At 38.7% G+C, this 16,916-nt stretch overlaps 2 protein-coding genes across 2 annotated transcripts; one reads left to right on the top strand and one right to left on the bottom strand.

Annotated features, from left to right (window-relative positions):
• Positions 1-3,669: 3,669 nt before the first annotated feature.
• LOC128364607 (actin, cytoplasmic) lies at positions 3,670-8,193 on the top strand. The gene is made up of 9 exons (XM_053325172.1): positions 3,670-3,688; positions 4,871-4,995; positions 5,102-5,230; positions 5,491-5,601; positions 5,790-5,874; positions 6,047-6,208; positions 6,419-6,610; positions 6,992-7,173; positions 7,732-8,193. Exons 2-9 carry the CDS (start codon positions 4,873-4,875, stop codon positions 7,873-7,875), a joined length of 1,128 nt encoding a protein of 375 aa, XP_053181147.1. The 5' UTR covers positions 3,670-3,688; positions 4,871-4,872; the 3' UTR covers positions 7,876-8,193.
• A 5,252-nt stretch (positions 8,194-13,445) lies between these two features.
• LOC128364604 (GTPase IMAP family member 4-like) lies at positions 13,446-15,300 on the bottom strand (the record flags this gene model as incomplete). Its single annotated transcript, XM_053325170.1, has 2 exons — positions 13,857-15,300; positions 13,446-13,517 (listed from the first exon to the last, which is right to left on the bottom strand). Coding segments are annotated over exons 1-2 (1,494 nt in total), but the record flags the coding sequence as incomplete, so codon positions are not given.
• Between the last annotated feature and the right edge of the window lie 1,616 nt (positions 15,301-16,916).

Genomic DNA, 16,916 nt, shown 5'->3' on the forward strand with positions numbered 1-16,916 from the left:
TTCAGGGTGTGGACACAATAACAGGAACACCTCTGCGATGTAAAGTCTGGCAAAAGTGTTGCTATTGTGAAGCAGTAATGATGAATTATTGTTGTGAATTTGTCATTATATCATGAAGTGGAACAGCTTATAAAAGACTTAATAACTGTAGAATAATTAAAATGACTCCTGACAAGCATCAGAGGAGAGATTATATAGAAAGTCAATGAGTTTATCTTTTTAACAGGAGAGGAAAAGAGAGAGAAAAGAGTGAAGAAGAGACAAAAACCCTCAAGAATATAATGAACTGAAGTAATGCGTCAAAAAAGGTGCCAAGAAATGAAAAGATGAAAAACAAACAGCCAGAAAACAGAAGTGAGAAAATATTAAGTAAAGAGCAAAGGAAGAGAATTAACTCTATCCTAACATGGAGCCAAAATCAGCCATGGACACTCGTTGACAGGCAAAAAATAAAGACACTACAGATCTCACAAGTAAGGTGAACAAAAATGTGCATTTTTACAGACAGAATATTTCAACCAGGAGTCCTGTTACTCTGCTCTGTTGTTTTGTGTCATGAGATAAAAAGGTTGGGAGCCACTGATTCAGAGGAAGAAGAAAAGGAAGAGGAGGAGGAGGATGAAGGTCTGAACCCACCAGTTAGCTGAAAGGGTTCAAACTATTCTGAGGACTTGTTGATAAAGTACAGGCTTCCAGGAAACAGACGACAATTAACCAGCGGCTCTGAATTCCAGAGCGACACAACAGTCCCCTTCCTGCTGAACACTGTTTACACCTGAGACCCTCCTCACACCGAGGACAACAACTGTTCTGTCCACACCGAGAGAACAATGTGCAGAGAACACCACCAACAGAAACAACACAGACACTGTAGAGCTGAGCAGTACGTGATGGTTCCTGTGCTGCCTTCAGGGCTGCAACAAACTATTCAAATGTGAGAATGTGGTGAATTAAGTCACTCACAGTTCAAGGTAAAGTCTTCTTTTGTCCCGACCAACAGTCCACAACACAAACATGTGCAGTTTACTGTCATAGAGGTCGAAATGAACCAGAAAATAACAGAGGCTGGAATCATAGTTGGCAACTAATGATTCAATGGTAAGAACCTTATTTTCTATAAAACCTCTACATGAACTTTATCTAATTTTAGTCCAAAACACAAATCAGTAACCATCAACTAGAATATGAACTGAGCTGACAGGTTTAATATAAAGTCTGATCAGTATTTGATCATTTTAAACAAAACAGTTTAGAATGAATAAATACGAATGTTGGGTCTCTTTAAAATTAAACCTGAAAAGTACGGTTTAGACCTGCTCTAGTGCCTTGAGATGACTTTGTTGTGATTTGGCGCTATACAAATAAAGATTGATTGATTGATTGATAAGATATTAAGTCCAATTCAAGACATACTTCTATACACTTTAAACTTCCCTGTTTGTGGAGTTAGAGTTAGAATTAAGGATACATTTACCTCACTTAGTGTAAAAGTGAGTTAATTAGTATGAATGTAGTCTCCATTATTTTAATGCATTTCTGCCAACTATGGGTTAATGCTGCATATGCAAACAGCGATCACAACCTCACATGTAATTATTTTGTACTGTATTTTAGAAATATCTTAACAAATATCAGATCAGTTGCTATAAAATTGTTCATGTACATTCATGTTCTCCAGAGGATGATTCCTACTGACTGGTGATCCTCTGACTTCTCCTGTAGTGCCACCATGAGGTTGAAATTTGTGATTCGGACTGAAATATATAGACAACTCTCAGGAAGGTTATCACGACAATTACAATGTATGTTCAAAGTTCTCAGCCACTTTAATGATCCTCTGGTCAAAGTTTGAACTATTACGCTGCTAGCTGAAAAAGATGACTTCAGTATGTTCATTCATTTATAAAAGAGACGATTATAATGAGTCTAACTTGACAAACTCGTTGTCGGTGCTGATTTGCAGGATTTACTTGCAGCTGGAAACCAACACAAAACCAGAAACATTCAGATTGAAGTTCCTGCTTTTAGCTTTTTGTTTGAGCATCAGATAACATCACATCTGCTGTAATGAATAACCTGACCAGCACAACTCAGATTCATTTAAATAAAGAAAATAAACATTGATCCTGTGTTTGAAATCACTCCCACTCAATAGTTAACTCTACAGACTCTTACACTGCTGTGATTTACACTTCTATTACTATGAAACTGGTTTGTGGGACCTTTACAAATACCTCTTTAGTTCCATTTTAGGAATTTGTTGTGAAATTTAGAGCGTAAACATTAAATTTACAACATAGGCACTGAATTAAAATGTGAAATAACTATATATGTAGTGTGTTAAGTAGTGAGTAAGGGCTGATTTTGGACACAATCATATTTATCTTATTTTTACTTTATTTCTGATGCTGTATCATAGAGAGATGGACGGATCAAATGACGCTACGTTCTGCAGCTTTAAGCAGCTTTCAGCTTATTGACCAGAAACAACTAAAACTATAAAACACTGGGCAGCTATCAGCAGCAGGTAACATAAGCTACCCTGTGCCACAAAATCAAAGAGTAACTGCTGAGTGTTCAGGGTGTCGAGGGGCTTGCGACACTAACCATGTATCTAGCAACATCCCTGTTTCAAGTCATCTCCCCGCTGTCACTATCAAACAGTAATTTGATGCTTTCACATTTAATCTGTAAGAAGAAAATCTCCTAAAGTGGATTCATGATTGATACAAAGTGTTAATGTCAGTCTTAAAGGGAACTATTATGTAGGTTTTGATTTATATTTCAGCATCATATTTTTTCCACTGATATCAAGACCACAACATAACACACTGTACTTATTGGTCAACAACACCAGAAGACCATCAGAACCATGGTTATTATCACTCATATGATTGCTGAGTAATAATCATATATCATCAACAGTAGTTGCTTGTACAGCAGACATTTTGGACATCAGTGGAGGTCTACAGCATAGAGGAATAAGATTGATCAGGCTTTGGAAAAACACACTGTAGTTACAATTCATTGTTGGTTTTGATCCAAACATGTGAATTAAAGCCTCCACATCAGTAAGCATCCTAATTGAGTACAGTCACCCTTGTCTGCCTTGGAGACCAAGCCCCCACCACCACTTCAACAAAATCAAGCTGTAACTCAGTCATTACTGGTCAAATCAAACATATAGAAAAAGCTTCATACTCTAAGCTGTGGATCAGTTTAACACTTCTTGGGATTCATTTTGACATTTTCTGCAGTTTTTTGGATTGAGGGGCCCTTTTCTTCACCCCTCCAAAAAATATTTCCACACTCGAGCTTCCGGTCTGACGGGCCAATCACAACTCTTCTTCCAGGGTATATCCAGGATTTCTACAAAAAACGCTGTAGGGTTACTGTTTTTCAGGGGGATCACTGGTTGAATGGCACCGGGCAACCCCCCTCCCCCCCTTGACAGATGCCTCCTTCAACCAATCAAAGCGCGAGCTGAGAGAACCTGAGGACTTCTGCTCACCTGGACCAATCAGAGCGCCCGCTAAGGGAACCTTACCTTTTATGGACAACGCCAGCAGCCCGACGAACGCAAATAAAACCGGTGCAGTTGAGCTCGCAATGCCGCTTTTACAGAGCACAGCTGGGGCAACACCTGCAAGATTTCACCTACAGACACACCCGAGACTCACCTGAACAGGTAAGAACTACCGCTGCACCTTCTGTCTAGAGTTAAAGTTGATTTCACAAAGTATATAGTATATAATAGTATAATCACAAAAAAGTATCTGAGTTGTAGCTGAAGACGGGTTTCACTGTAAATCACGTTTCTCTCTATAAGCACATAGGCAGGCTTTGTTAACTCTAATCTGTTTTATGATCAGAGTGTCCAGGAAAAGACTCTGATTTAACTAAATCTGCTGTTTAAAAAAATAATTCTAAACTGATACTGAAATGTAAACTTTTAAGAGAGCTCAAGCAAAGATCAAGTCTTTTTAATTTCACCTACTTTTGATACAGGCTGAAGTGAAATGAGCAACAACATAAAATATGCAAAAGGAAATTATCTCTATGAATGATTTAAAATAAAAGACAACTAAAAAATACTTTTTTTGATGAAATGAGGAAATAACTGCAGTGCATCACTGACAACAACTGTTCTGCAATGATCTCTATTCAGTTACATGTTACAATCTCACATATTCCTCACAAATAATCATTATTTGAAAGCTATTCCAAGTTTTGCTCATTTACCACTGACTCTGGTTGCTTTGGTTTCTATATAGATATCATTAATAGGAGTTGCCTTAGTGTCAGTATGAATGTCCTGAGGGAAGGGCTGGTCTGCTCTACATCAGACACTTCCTGTTTCAAACCCTGAAGTTAATCTGATTTACCTCACATGAAATTAACAGGGTGCAGTTAAGGTATAAATATATTAGATGTAAATATGTTAGTTGTGAAGATGGACATAGTCGTAGCTGAACAGGAGATGTTTATGTTCTGTCTGAACTTGTTTAAAAATGTCCTGAAGCGATGGAAGTGAAGAGGGGGGGGGATGTTGCATCACTGTAAAGGTGCATTCCTGATTTTTAAGTGACTGGCTCTATTTCAAACTATTGAATAAACTGGGAGAGAAAGATTTCAGGAAAAGGTCATAACCTTAACCTTGATCTGACTAACTTTATTCTACGTTAAGGTATTTTCATTTTAAATGTGCTTAAATTTTTTACTATATTCAGGCAAACTTCTGCTTAGACATTTTAGTTGCTACATGAGTGAGACATGAGTGGCCCTGAAATCCAACATTTGCATGCCTTTTACAGACCCTGGCATTCATTAGGAGGATATTAAATGTGTTGCATTAACCTAAATGTTTCAGAAATGGATGAAGACATTGCTGCCCTCGTTGTTGACAATGGCTCTGGCATGTGCAAGGCCGGATTTGCTGGAGATGATGCTCCCCGTGCTGTGTTCCCATCCATCGTGGGTCGCCCCAGACATCAGGTACATACTGCCAGCGTATACACCTGTGTCTCTAGACTACAACATGTATCAGCCAGGTAAAAACTGTATGAAGATACGATCTGTAAAAGTGTCTGTGTGACTGCAGGGTGTGATGGTTGGAATGGGACAGAAGGACAGCTACGTGGGTGATGAGGCTCAGAGCAAGAGAGGCATCCTGACTCTGAAGTACCCCATCGAGCATGGCATCGTCACTAACTGGGACGATATGGAGAAGGTAACTTACTGCCCATTTACAAAAATAATTCTTCTGTTCAGACAGAAATCCTCCTGTACAGTGACTTGGGTAGAGAGAAAATTGTTACTAAGAACTGGGGGGTGGAAAAAAATGGGCAAATATCCTTTTTTGTAAAGAAACTGCAATAGAAGACAATCACACTGGAATTCATGTTTTCTGAGGACATTTGACAGTAATTCCTGTAGCTGGGTAACTCAGAGTCTAACTCCTGTCTTGTCCTGTCTTGTCCTGTCCTGCAGATCTGGCATCACACCTTCTACAACGAGCTCCGTGTAGCTCCCGAGGAGCATCCAGTCCTGCTGACCGAGGCTCCGCTCAACCCCAAAGCCAACAGGGAGAAGATGACACAGGTGTGTTCATGCAGCACTCAGCCCAGACAATGAACTGTTTGCTGTTTATAAAATCTGAGGATCTGAATAATGTGTCCTGCTGTAATTCATTTTAGGCTTTAAGTGGCTGAGATGCATTTTCTGTTATGGTTCTGATGGTTTGACCATCCAGTTTCCATACTGACACCTTCTGTCTCTCTTTGGTCCAGATCATGTTCGAGACCTTCAACTGTCCTGCCATGTACGTGGCCATCCAGGCCGTCCTGTCACTGTATGCCTCCGGTCGTACCACAGGTGAGAGGACCACAACATTTCTCAGCCTTAAATGTTTATAGAAACTAATGAATTCACCACTGAGCCACACATCAACTCTCCCACTAAGCATCTGTGAGATTGCTGTCTGCTTATAATGCTGTTAATGAATAAAATGTGACCTCACTGTAATTTTATCTTTGTTGTCCTGCAGGTATTGTGATGGACTCTGGTGATGGTGTCAGCCACACTGTACCCATCTATGAGGGTTACGCTCTGCCTCATGCCATCCTCCGTCTGGACCTGGCTGGCAGAGATCTGACAGATTACCTGATGAAGATCCTCACAGAGAGAGGCTACAGCTTCACCACCACCGGTATAGAACCGCTTTTACCTCCCCAAAAGTGAAACGGTTTAGACTGAATTTGTTATTTGGAGCTCCTGAATGTCCTGTAATTACAGCAGAGCATCTTTTTCTTATGAATTTGCTGTTAAGTGCTTCAGAAGATCTAAAAATATTTGGAATCTTCCTTTTTTTTTTTTTTTTTCCCCTTGTCTAACGTTTATTTTCACCCTTACCCTCCAGCTGAGCGTGAGATCGTGCGTGATATTAAGGAGAAGCTCTGCTACGTGGCTCTTGACTTTGAGCAGGAGATGCAGACAGCGTCTTCCTCTTCTTCTCTGGAGAAGAGCTACGAGCTTCCTGACGGTCAGGTCATCACCATCGGCAACGAGAGGTTCCGCTGCCCTGAGACGCTCTTCCAGCCTTCATTTATCGGTGGGTAACAAATGTTAACATGCTATCAAAGTAAATAAAGCTCCACATGGTCCAGACTGATGCAGCTCTTGCTTCTTCTTGTCAGTACTTAAATATACAGTTTAATGAAATAATATCCAGAACCATGCATTAAGTCCCAAAACAGTTCAGAACAATCAAATCTCTTCTGAACTGTTTTAAAGTCAAGTCTGTCAAAATGTATGCGCTTAGTCTTCTTCTTAATTCATCCTAGTAACTCTAAAGATTTAATACCAATCATTTAAAGTTCTTGTACAGACTGAATTATCTATCAGGGCATCCTCATAGTTTGGTTTTCTAGCATAATATGACTACTAGGATTCTGAAGGTGAATTGAACACTAATATTTGTCTGTGTGCTCAGGAATGGAGTCAGCCGGTGTCCATGAGACGACCTACAACAGCATCATGAAGTGCGACGTGGACATCCGTAAAGATCTGTACTCCAACACTGTTCTGTCCGGCGGCACCACCATGTACCCCGGCATTGCTGACCGTATGCAGAAAGAGATCACCGCTCTGGCCCCACCAACCATGAAAATCAAGGTACACTTTCTTTTTCATGCAGATCAATGAAAGACTCAAATCAGATTTTGATTAACTTAATTTGTTAGGAAGTGGTATAAAATAGAGGCTGGCAAAACTGCAAGTCATAGTTTAAGGTGGTAGTTATCTCCTAGCTTGTATTGCCCCCTAGTGGACAAAATGAATCATTGGTTTCATTGAAAATTTGGAGGAGGGCCATCATTAGGGAGCCTTTTTTAGACTATTTTAATAAATTCAATGCCACATTACTTGTCAAATATTTTTTCTCCTCGAAATTTGGTTTGAAAAAATCAGAACTCAGTCCTTGTGAAAACGTGTGTCAATGCTCACAAAACTGAGCATTGACAATTAGTTTGTCATAAGTTCTTTTAAAGTTTACTTTCATTTATATGCAGTATGGACTTGAGACGCATGGATTAGGGGTTTTTGAAATTATGTTTTGGCTTTGGTTTTGTGAAGAAGAACCAATTTACAAAGCCAATAAATTCCTATGAAACATTTCTTTGAAGTTTTTGGACTTAAGTAGTAAAACAACGTTTTCCCTCCTTCCACCTCCAGATCATTGCTCCCCCAGAGAGGAAGTACTCTGTCTGGATCGGCGGCTCCATCCTGGCTTCCCTCTCCACCTTCCAGCAGATGTGGATCAGCAAGCAGGAGTACGATGAGTCCGGCCCCGCCATCGTCCACCGCAAATGCTTCTAGAAAGATCCACGTCATCCTCCTTTGCTCTAGCGGACACACGGACAAGCTTTTCAACTGCTCCATCCAACTAGAAATGTCTCTGGTTTATCTTGTATGAACAGACTAAAAGATGCAAGATGCCACATACAAGATGAATAAGCGTCTGTTTACATTTTAATGTTTCAGCTCGGCAGATCTTCAGCTCACCTGAACCTCCACTGAACTTCCAAACATTTCTGAACATGTTACTCTTAACTGTGCTCACAGCTTCTGCTCCTCCTGGTGATAAAACTACTGCTCAAACAAACAGTATTATCACTGAACATCCTTTCTACCTCTATCTGCTGCAATAAATTGCACATATCAGTATCAGCTTTTCTCCTTGTCCATTCTGTCAATTCACTTTGTCAGAGTTGAGTTGTATTAATACTCCACAGGAGTGTTTACTTATCAATAAAATGCCAACATGTGATGTTACATCTCCTAATGTTGTCACTGAATTTCACATTGAAGATTGTAAATACTTGTAGTGTTGTCTGGACTGAATTCCATAATTAATTCTGTAGCACAAGATATGCAAAATGCTTCACATGAAAGCAAACTATGACCAATACAGTAAAGTATAAAAGTTTAAAGGGAAGATGTACATAACTCATGTTGTCTCCTTCTTGGGTCCAAATACAATATAAATGATTTAAGAAACTTTATTGTCCCAAGAGGTGGGAAATTTGTCTTGGGCTAACAATCCCTGCTGCAGCCGTTGAAAAGAAAATACAACCATCAAGGCCATAAAACACATACAGCAATACAAAATATATTAATACAGAACAAATGAATACTCAATACCAGATAGCAGCTCTAATAGATAAAAAAGAAACACACACACCTACAGCCACAGTGCAAAGAAGCAGATTCTATTTAAAAACCTAACTGATGTAGGGATTCATTGATTTTTGAATTTTTGTTTAACCTGCAAAAAGGGACTCTGAACCTCGTACGAAAGGGTAGCAGCTCATATTCTATACACAGAACATGAGATGAGCTGCTGATAATTTGATTGGCCTGACGCAAGGTAGCGCGTTCATAAATACTCTACTCTCTAACACCAATCATTTTCCATGCAGTGTTAATTAGATGGAACAGTTTATTTTTCAACTGTACAGAAAAGTTACCAAACCAAACTATGATGCCGTACCTGATCAGGCACTCTCTGAAGTGAGTCATCAATCAAGACATTAAGATATTTGTAGGGGTGAACCTGAGCAATGACTTGGTTGTTTAAGAGCATAACAAAGAAGGGAGGTCCACACAGTAACAGCTTACATAAAGGGAATAATTATTAAAACTAGGAGGTGAAAAGTCAACCTGAAAAAGAACACAGGCTTCACCAAACAATCAGAAACCCAAAATTAGAGCCTTCCAGGAGGGACAGAGAGGAATCCATCCTGTAGTCACTCAGTTTATAAAGGCTCCAAACAGGTGACAGCAATCCCATAATGATGTGGGAGGAGCCAGACCATCCAGGAAATCTGGAAAGAGGGAAGCAAAGGCAGAAAAATGGGAAGCAGAGGAAGATCAACACAGTTACTGTTAAGGTCTAGGGCCGTCACAGGGGATCCCTTCTGATCCACTGAACCTCTCTGTATGTTTTACACTGTTGTGTCCAGAAGGTGGAGCTCTAACATCAACGAGTGAGGTAAAGTCTGTTTTCCAGCTTCTCTACTGCAGATCTGATTGTATCTGACTCTAGTAGACTGTTTTCATCTCATGTTCTGTTGATGCTTGTATTACTAAGAGTGTGAAATACTTTAAGGTGGTTCAGGTTGGATTATTGTCCCAACAGGTGGGAAATTTGTCCTGGGCTAACTCTCCCTGCTGCAGCCATTTAAAACAAATACAACCACCAAGGCCATAAAACACATACAGCAATACAAAAGATAATATATCAAATACAATGCAAAAAGATAATAAATACAGAACCAATGAATACTCAATACCACCTCCACCAATGTGGTCTGAACCACATGATCTGGGCCGCTTGTGAACACATTGATTTAACAGTGTAAACTAAATGAGTCCTGGTCCACATTGAAGGACCACCAACTCAACTCATGAACTCTATTTGCTGGCAGAATAAGTACTTTGCTGCCTCCAGGTGTAAGTTGGCCTTTACTCTGCATCCAAGCTGTGTTCAACTTGTTTGATAAGAGGATAAAAAATGCATTATTTCTGTTCCACCTGTTTTCCCCAAACCTGTTTCCATTTTCAAATAAGTAACTGAAACAGAGATTCAACCAAAGCCAGAAAATAACTAGATTTTCACTTGTCTGTCTGTGGAGAAGATAAGGACACTGTTTGGGAGGATTTACAGGGATGTAGGAAGACTGAGGACGGTTGTAACAGTTCTCACTTTCTCCAATAAGGGAAGACATAAGAGTCTGAGTGATCAATTTCATGTATAACCACTTCCTCTTTGACCTTGCATGTGCATGTTACAGCAAAAATAAAACATTTCAGGAAAGAAAGTATTTTTTGGACCAGGTCTATATTTTGATTGATACTGACACTGTTTAAGTTTGAATTATGTAACTTGTATTAGATCAGAGAGGAGGTTCTTTGGTAAAATGTAAGTATATATGCTCATTTCAAACCACCATGCAGCTAAACAATAGCAAGTCAGATTTTGCTCTATAAATACTTTTATCTACTGTGTGAGGTCAATCAGCAAAGACTCCATCTGTCATGTGACACCGAGCAGATTCTGCAAGAAATAAACCTCAGAGAACAAGGTTCAAGAAAGTCATTGTGTAAAGTACAATAATTAACTCATTAACTCATATCGCATAATAAAGTGTGATATTGTGGGCTATCACAGTAATCAAAGTCTTCAATCCACAGCAAGAGGAGGTGTTGACTGATTACTTGATTGAGGAAGTAGACTTGTACTATGTAGGTCTACTGAGCATCTAACAGGTAGATCAGTGTGTCACTACTGTCTGTATCAGTTCCACTACGACACTACTCATTCTGCTTAGGTAACACAGCCACACATACACACACTCCAGTTCATGTTTTATCATTTTAGATAAACATTGTGAATGTTTGCTGATTTATTGATTGTCTTCCTGGAATTTAACATGATGAGCTGCTTCTGACCTGACCTTTTGGTGGAGGTTTCTATTCATGTGTGTTTGTGTCAGTATTATCAGATGATGTTCTCCAAGGGAGCTCTTCCAATCTTATAAGGATCCACACCACTAACATTTAGTTATCAGTGATGAGCTCTCTTTGTTTTGTGTTTTTTAAGTATATTTTTTGGGGCTTTTTGCCTTTAATGGACAGACAAGTAGAAAGAGACAAGAAAGTGGAGAGAGGGGGATAGGGCCGCTCGGCGTGGGATTCGAACCGGGGTTGCCTGCAGTGAGGACTGTAGCCTCAACACATGGGGCAGGTGCTCTACCAGCCCCAGATGACAGAACACTGGATGCATTATTTGTCTATAAAATCATCTCTGGTCCTCATATGGAGAAGCATTGTAACTAAATTCAGCTTTAGCATATTTTCAAGCTAATGTTTGCTGATTACCACAAACTACTGAGGATAATGGGAATGCCATCTATTTGGAAGGCATTTGTTTATGTATTGACCTGATGATGACACATAATGAAAACTCAGAGGATCCCCAAACTTACAAATTTCATGTCAGTCCTGTAATTGTTGTGATGTTTTTATTCAAAACCACAAACTCTGTATGATTCATCTTCTGGAGCTCATGAATGTGGGTCCAACATTTCTTGGCAAGCCATCCATAGTTGTTGAGTTATTTCAGTGTTTAACAAAGTGGTTGTCTGAAGTTTAAATTAGACCTGTGTGTGTTTAAGATTATCCTGAAGTACAACATGATGTATGTTCAGTAAATCTCGTGTTGGAATGATCAACCCATGTACTCCACTGTGTTTTCAGTTTGTGTTGATAATCTGAGCTGACCTGTGTGACCTGTGACTGCTCATCACTGAGGAACACATTGAGTTATGAAACAAGTAACAACAAGTAACAACAAGACAAGACACATTTCAAGATTTGTACAGCTAAGAAAAAACAGTTTATAAATGTCAAAAGTAAAACATACAAACAAAATCTAGATGACAGCCAAATCATAGAACAAAGATCAGTCATCTATCTATATCTATGGAAGCCACAAACTGCCAAGACCGAACTGAATAATTTAGGTAATGGTAAAAGACTTCAAAACTAAAAAGATGATCATCAGACTGACAGTATGAAAAACAATCACCATGTACTGTAAAACATGCAAAATGATTTATTAGAGGAAAAGCAGACACAGATGTCAGCCTTTGGTTTCACTCAGTGAGCAGATCTTCAGTACTATGCTGCATTTTCAGGTGCAGCTTTTTGTTTACATTGTTGATGTTTTATATGAAACATGTTGACCACACAGTGTTTATTATGAACACAGTGTACAGTGACTAATATTCAGATATGTACCAACACCTGATATATGAAGATATTGCACTGGTCAGTCTGTCTAGTAGAAAAGCAGCCACTTTTTTATAGCAGACCAGTCTCTACCTTCATTCTGGATGTTTATTGGATGTTTGTACTATTTAAGAATCTCCAGTGATGTCGAGTGATACTACAAAGTTAAAAACATACAGAACATACAGTACTCTTAAAATAAAAGTAAAGAAATCAAAGAACTGAAAATTAAAAAACATGTATATCTATTTTTAAACAGTGAACAGAACTAACCCAAACACATTAGTGGCAATCAATTTGTAACATTAATGAATCTACACACATTTTTTCATGTGATACAGATTTGATTTAAATTTAACTTGCAGTAATAGTAATGAATTGGATGCTAAACATTCAATGAATTTACTCCAGGTGTTCTGTCCATGTTTTATTTACATCCTGTAATATGTACACTTCACTTTCTCACATCTTCACAACAGACACAAAGATCATATTGAATAAAAAAGCAAATCTTTAAATCCTTCCTCTACTGACTCTGTTTTAATTTTATGTTCTGTTGCTAAGATGTGTTTATCCAACAATTACTACAGTCAGGTTGAAATGTTACAGCTGTTGCAGTCACTCATTACTTAAAATGTCTCACTTGGTGACCGGACTGTTAAACTGATTTGTGATCATGACATGGTGCACTTGTTCTTGTACTTCTTTTTCATGTCTTTTATCTGTTCTTCATGCTGTTTCTGCAGTTTCTTTAATTCTTCTTTTAGATGTTCTTCTTTGTGGCTGGAGAGGTTGTGTAAAAGAGTGTACTCATTTTTGTGTTCTTCTTTTTCGCTCATTAACATCTCATATGTTTTCTTCACATCCTTCAGTTCCTCATCATACTTTTCTATCAGAGCTTCAAAGTCCTTGGTGTATTTCTCTCTGAATTCATTAAGTTCTACAGCTTGTTTTTCAGCCTCCTCTTCATATAACTTCTTCATTTCCTCAATTTTCTTCCTATGATTTTCCTTTAATCTTTGTTTCTCTTTCTCTTCCTGTTCTCCTCTGACTTGATCTTCTTCCTTCCTTTTGTTTTCATAATGTTCTCTTTCTCTCTCATATTCTTCTTGGAGCTGGACAAGTATTGCTTGTTCCTCCTGTTGTTTTTGTTCTTCTTCTCGATACTGTTTGTCCCAAAACTCTTTTCGTTCCATTTCCCAAGCCTGTTGTTTTTTTCTCATCCCTTTTCTAATCTGCTTCAACTTTCTGTCAGTGTCTTCCTTTGACCCTAATTCTGATTTAATTTTTTCCTCCAGAGTTTCAAGTTTTTGTCCCCACTCTTGTCGCTCAATTTCTTCTTGATGTTTCCTTTCACAGATTTCCTTCTCTCTTTTTTCCTGTTCTTTCGTTCTCTGTTCATACTCCCTTTCAATTCTTTCCTCCATTTCCTTTAGCTGTTTTGTTAATAGTTCTCTCTCATGTCCAATCTCTGCTCTCTGTTCTTCCATCCTTTTTTTCATTGCCTCTATTTCTTCCTCATGTTTCCTTTCAAGTTCCTCCCTCTCTATCTTCATCTCTTCTTCTTTCTCTTTCAGGATCTTCTCCACTTCCTTCTTTATTGCTGCCTCGGCCTCTTGGAACATCTCATTGGTGAAGCAGCTGCCACCATTTTTCTTCACCATGGAATCAATCTTGTTTATCAGTTCACTGACTTGTGTGCAGTTTTGTTTATCTTTATTATTAAACACATGGTATCTTCCTCCACAATCATCAATCAGATGTTTGACAAAGTCAGCACAGTCTTCGTCTATGTACATTTCAATTGATCCATCTTCGAGATCATCTCCTCTGGTGAATAAGATGATGATGAAGTCCTCTGACTTCTTTCCAAAGTATTTCTTGATTAGCTCCACAGAGTTCTTTTCCTCTTCTGTGAATCGCCCGATCTGCAGCACCAGTAAGAATACATGAGGTCCAGGAGCCAACAAGCTGATGCATTTCACAAGCTCCTTTTGAACTTCATCATTGGACAGAGTTGTGTCGAATAAGCCGGGAGTGTCAACCACAACAACAGGCTGTCCATCAATCTCTCCTGTTGCTTTCTGACAAAATTTAGTCACTGATCTTTGACTAGCTCTGGATTCAAACTGCTTTCCCAAAATAGTGTTTCCAGTTGCACTCTTTCCACTGCCAGTCTTCCCAATCAGCACTATCCTGAGACTCTCTCTGCTCTGATTTTCTTCCTCACTTCTTTGTGTCACATTCTGCAGTTCAGCTTTAAGTCTTGTAACCTTCTCCATCTGAACTTTAGTGAACATGTCCTTTGTGAAGCATCTGGATCCTTCATCTCTCATCTTCTCCACAGTATCCAACACATCAGAGATCTGTTGCTTGTTCTTGATGTTGAGAACAACGTATCTTCCTCCACAGCTCTGAAAGAGCTCCTGGATCTCTCTGTTCTTTTTTATAAAGTCAGAAACAGCTGGAGATGTAGGATCTGACTCCACAGTGAACAGAATCATGATGAAGTCATTGACTTGAGAGCTGAACATGTTCTGGATGGTCTTTAACTCTCCCTTGTCTTCATCGGTGAGGGGACCCACAGGTAGGACCAGGATGAAGGCATGGACACCCTCAGGATCACAGAGGGAGATACACCTGAGTGATTCCTCCATCACTGCCTCCTGAGGTTTTCCATACAAGGCAGGCAGCTCCACCAGAGAAACCCAACGTCCACACACCTCTCCCTGATGTTTAACACACACTGATGAGTTGGAGACTGAATGAAGCTCTGTCTGACCTAAAATGGCCTTGGCTGCTGAACTCTTCTCTGCTCCTCTCCTCCCACACAGAACCAAGTTTAAAGACTTTGGTCTTCTGGTCTCTCCAGTGATAGTGAGGAAGGTTTCTCTGTTTTGATGAACAATGTTCTCAATCTTCTCCATTAACTGTTTGTGGTCATTTTCAGCCATGTTGTAGTATCTTCCTTCACAGTCTTTAAGGACCTGATTCACAGTGAAACCTCCTTCATTATCCTCATGTGTCATGATGACCATAGAGTGTTTAAAAGCATCTTGACCAAACAAACTCAGGATGAACCGCAGTGTTTGTCTGTCCTCTTCAGTGAAATCAGAAGGTTTCACTAACAGCAGCAGAACATTTGGTCCAGGTGGACAAAGAGCTACACAGTTCTTCATCTCTCTTCTCACTATCTCCACAGACAGACTGAAGATATCTTGGATTTTTACTACCATTAATGGTTTCCCTTTCCACTCTCCAGATTCTGACTCACATTGGCTGGTCAGAGCAAATCTCTGAAACAGTTTTTTCTTCATAATAAAGTTACAAAGTGTTGTCTTTTTATCATTGCTTTTTCCTAACAGGACAATCCTGAATCCACATCCTGTAAAAACAAACATAGAAAAAAATATAGTTGCTAGAATTGTCAAACTTTAATCATGATAGCAAATCAATCAAATAAAGAAATGATTACAAGAGATAATGTTGAATAAAAGCTAGATTAAAAAACAAAGATGTTTACTTGATATTTAACAAAATAGGTAGTAGTGTTTAGTATTAATTGACTTGTTTGATCTGTGATGTTATTGATTTGAAGTACTATCAATAGCAGTAATAGTTAAGTCTTTTGTCTTAAAGGTCTCTAATATCGAGTCAAGCCATCTTTTATTTGTATGGACTAGTATCAAAAATCATACACACTCTGGGAGTTTTATAATCTGTACAACAATACAACATACCCAGTCCTGAGAATCTGGAATTGAAGGAATAAGTCAATTCATTCTGAAAATATTTTTCTGGACTTACCATCAGATTGTTTCATGACTGGATGATCACAGTTCAGATGCCCTCCATTGTTCTTCTCCACAATTTCATTCACCTTTGTTAACAACTCTGGAATTTCAAGATATTTAAACATTAAATACACTACATTTTCTCATCAGGTCCTGTAAGGATGTACAGTCTATGGCATCTGAACCCTCCTCTCTGGGTGTTGATATCAGTATCAGTGAATGATCAAATGATCATTCTTCTTCTACTGCATAATGCACTCAATTTACATTCAGTACCTGTATGGCATAAGGGATTTTGTAGCAGTGGTGCTGTGTGACGGTAACCTAGCAACACTAGGGGGGTCTGGTGGTATGCTCCCCCGGAAGCAAATTTTGAAAAATAATAGGGCTGCAACTATTTTATTATTATTATTTTGATAATAATAATAGCTCAGAGGGGATAGGGCATTCTCTGTTGCTGCTCCTAAATTATGGAACGAGCTTCCTTTAAATATTAGACAAGCCTCCTCACTGTCCATTTTTAAAACTCGTCTTAAAACCCATTTTTATTCCTTGGCTTTTCAACCGTGCATGAGACTCTGCTCCTGTTTTAGTGTTTTATGGTTTGTTTTTTTAATTATTGTTTTATTGTTTTTAATTTGTTTTAAAAACAATAAACAATTATTTTAGTATTTATTTCCTGTTAATTGTTTTATGTTCCTGTGTTGTTTTATCTATTTATGTACAGCACTTTGTTTCAGCTGTGGTTGTTTTAAAGTTCTATATAAATAA

Source organism: Scomber japonicus, chromosome 9 (genome assembly GCF_027409825.1).
Source record: "Scomber japonicus isolate fScoJap1 chromosome 9, fScoJap1.pri, whole genome shotgun sequence".
NCBI classification, from domain to species: domain Eukaryota; kingdom Metazoa; phylum Chordata; class Actinopteri; order Scombriformes; family Scombridae; genus Scomber; species Scomber japonicus.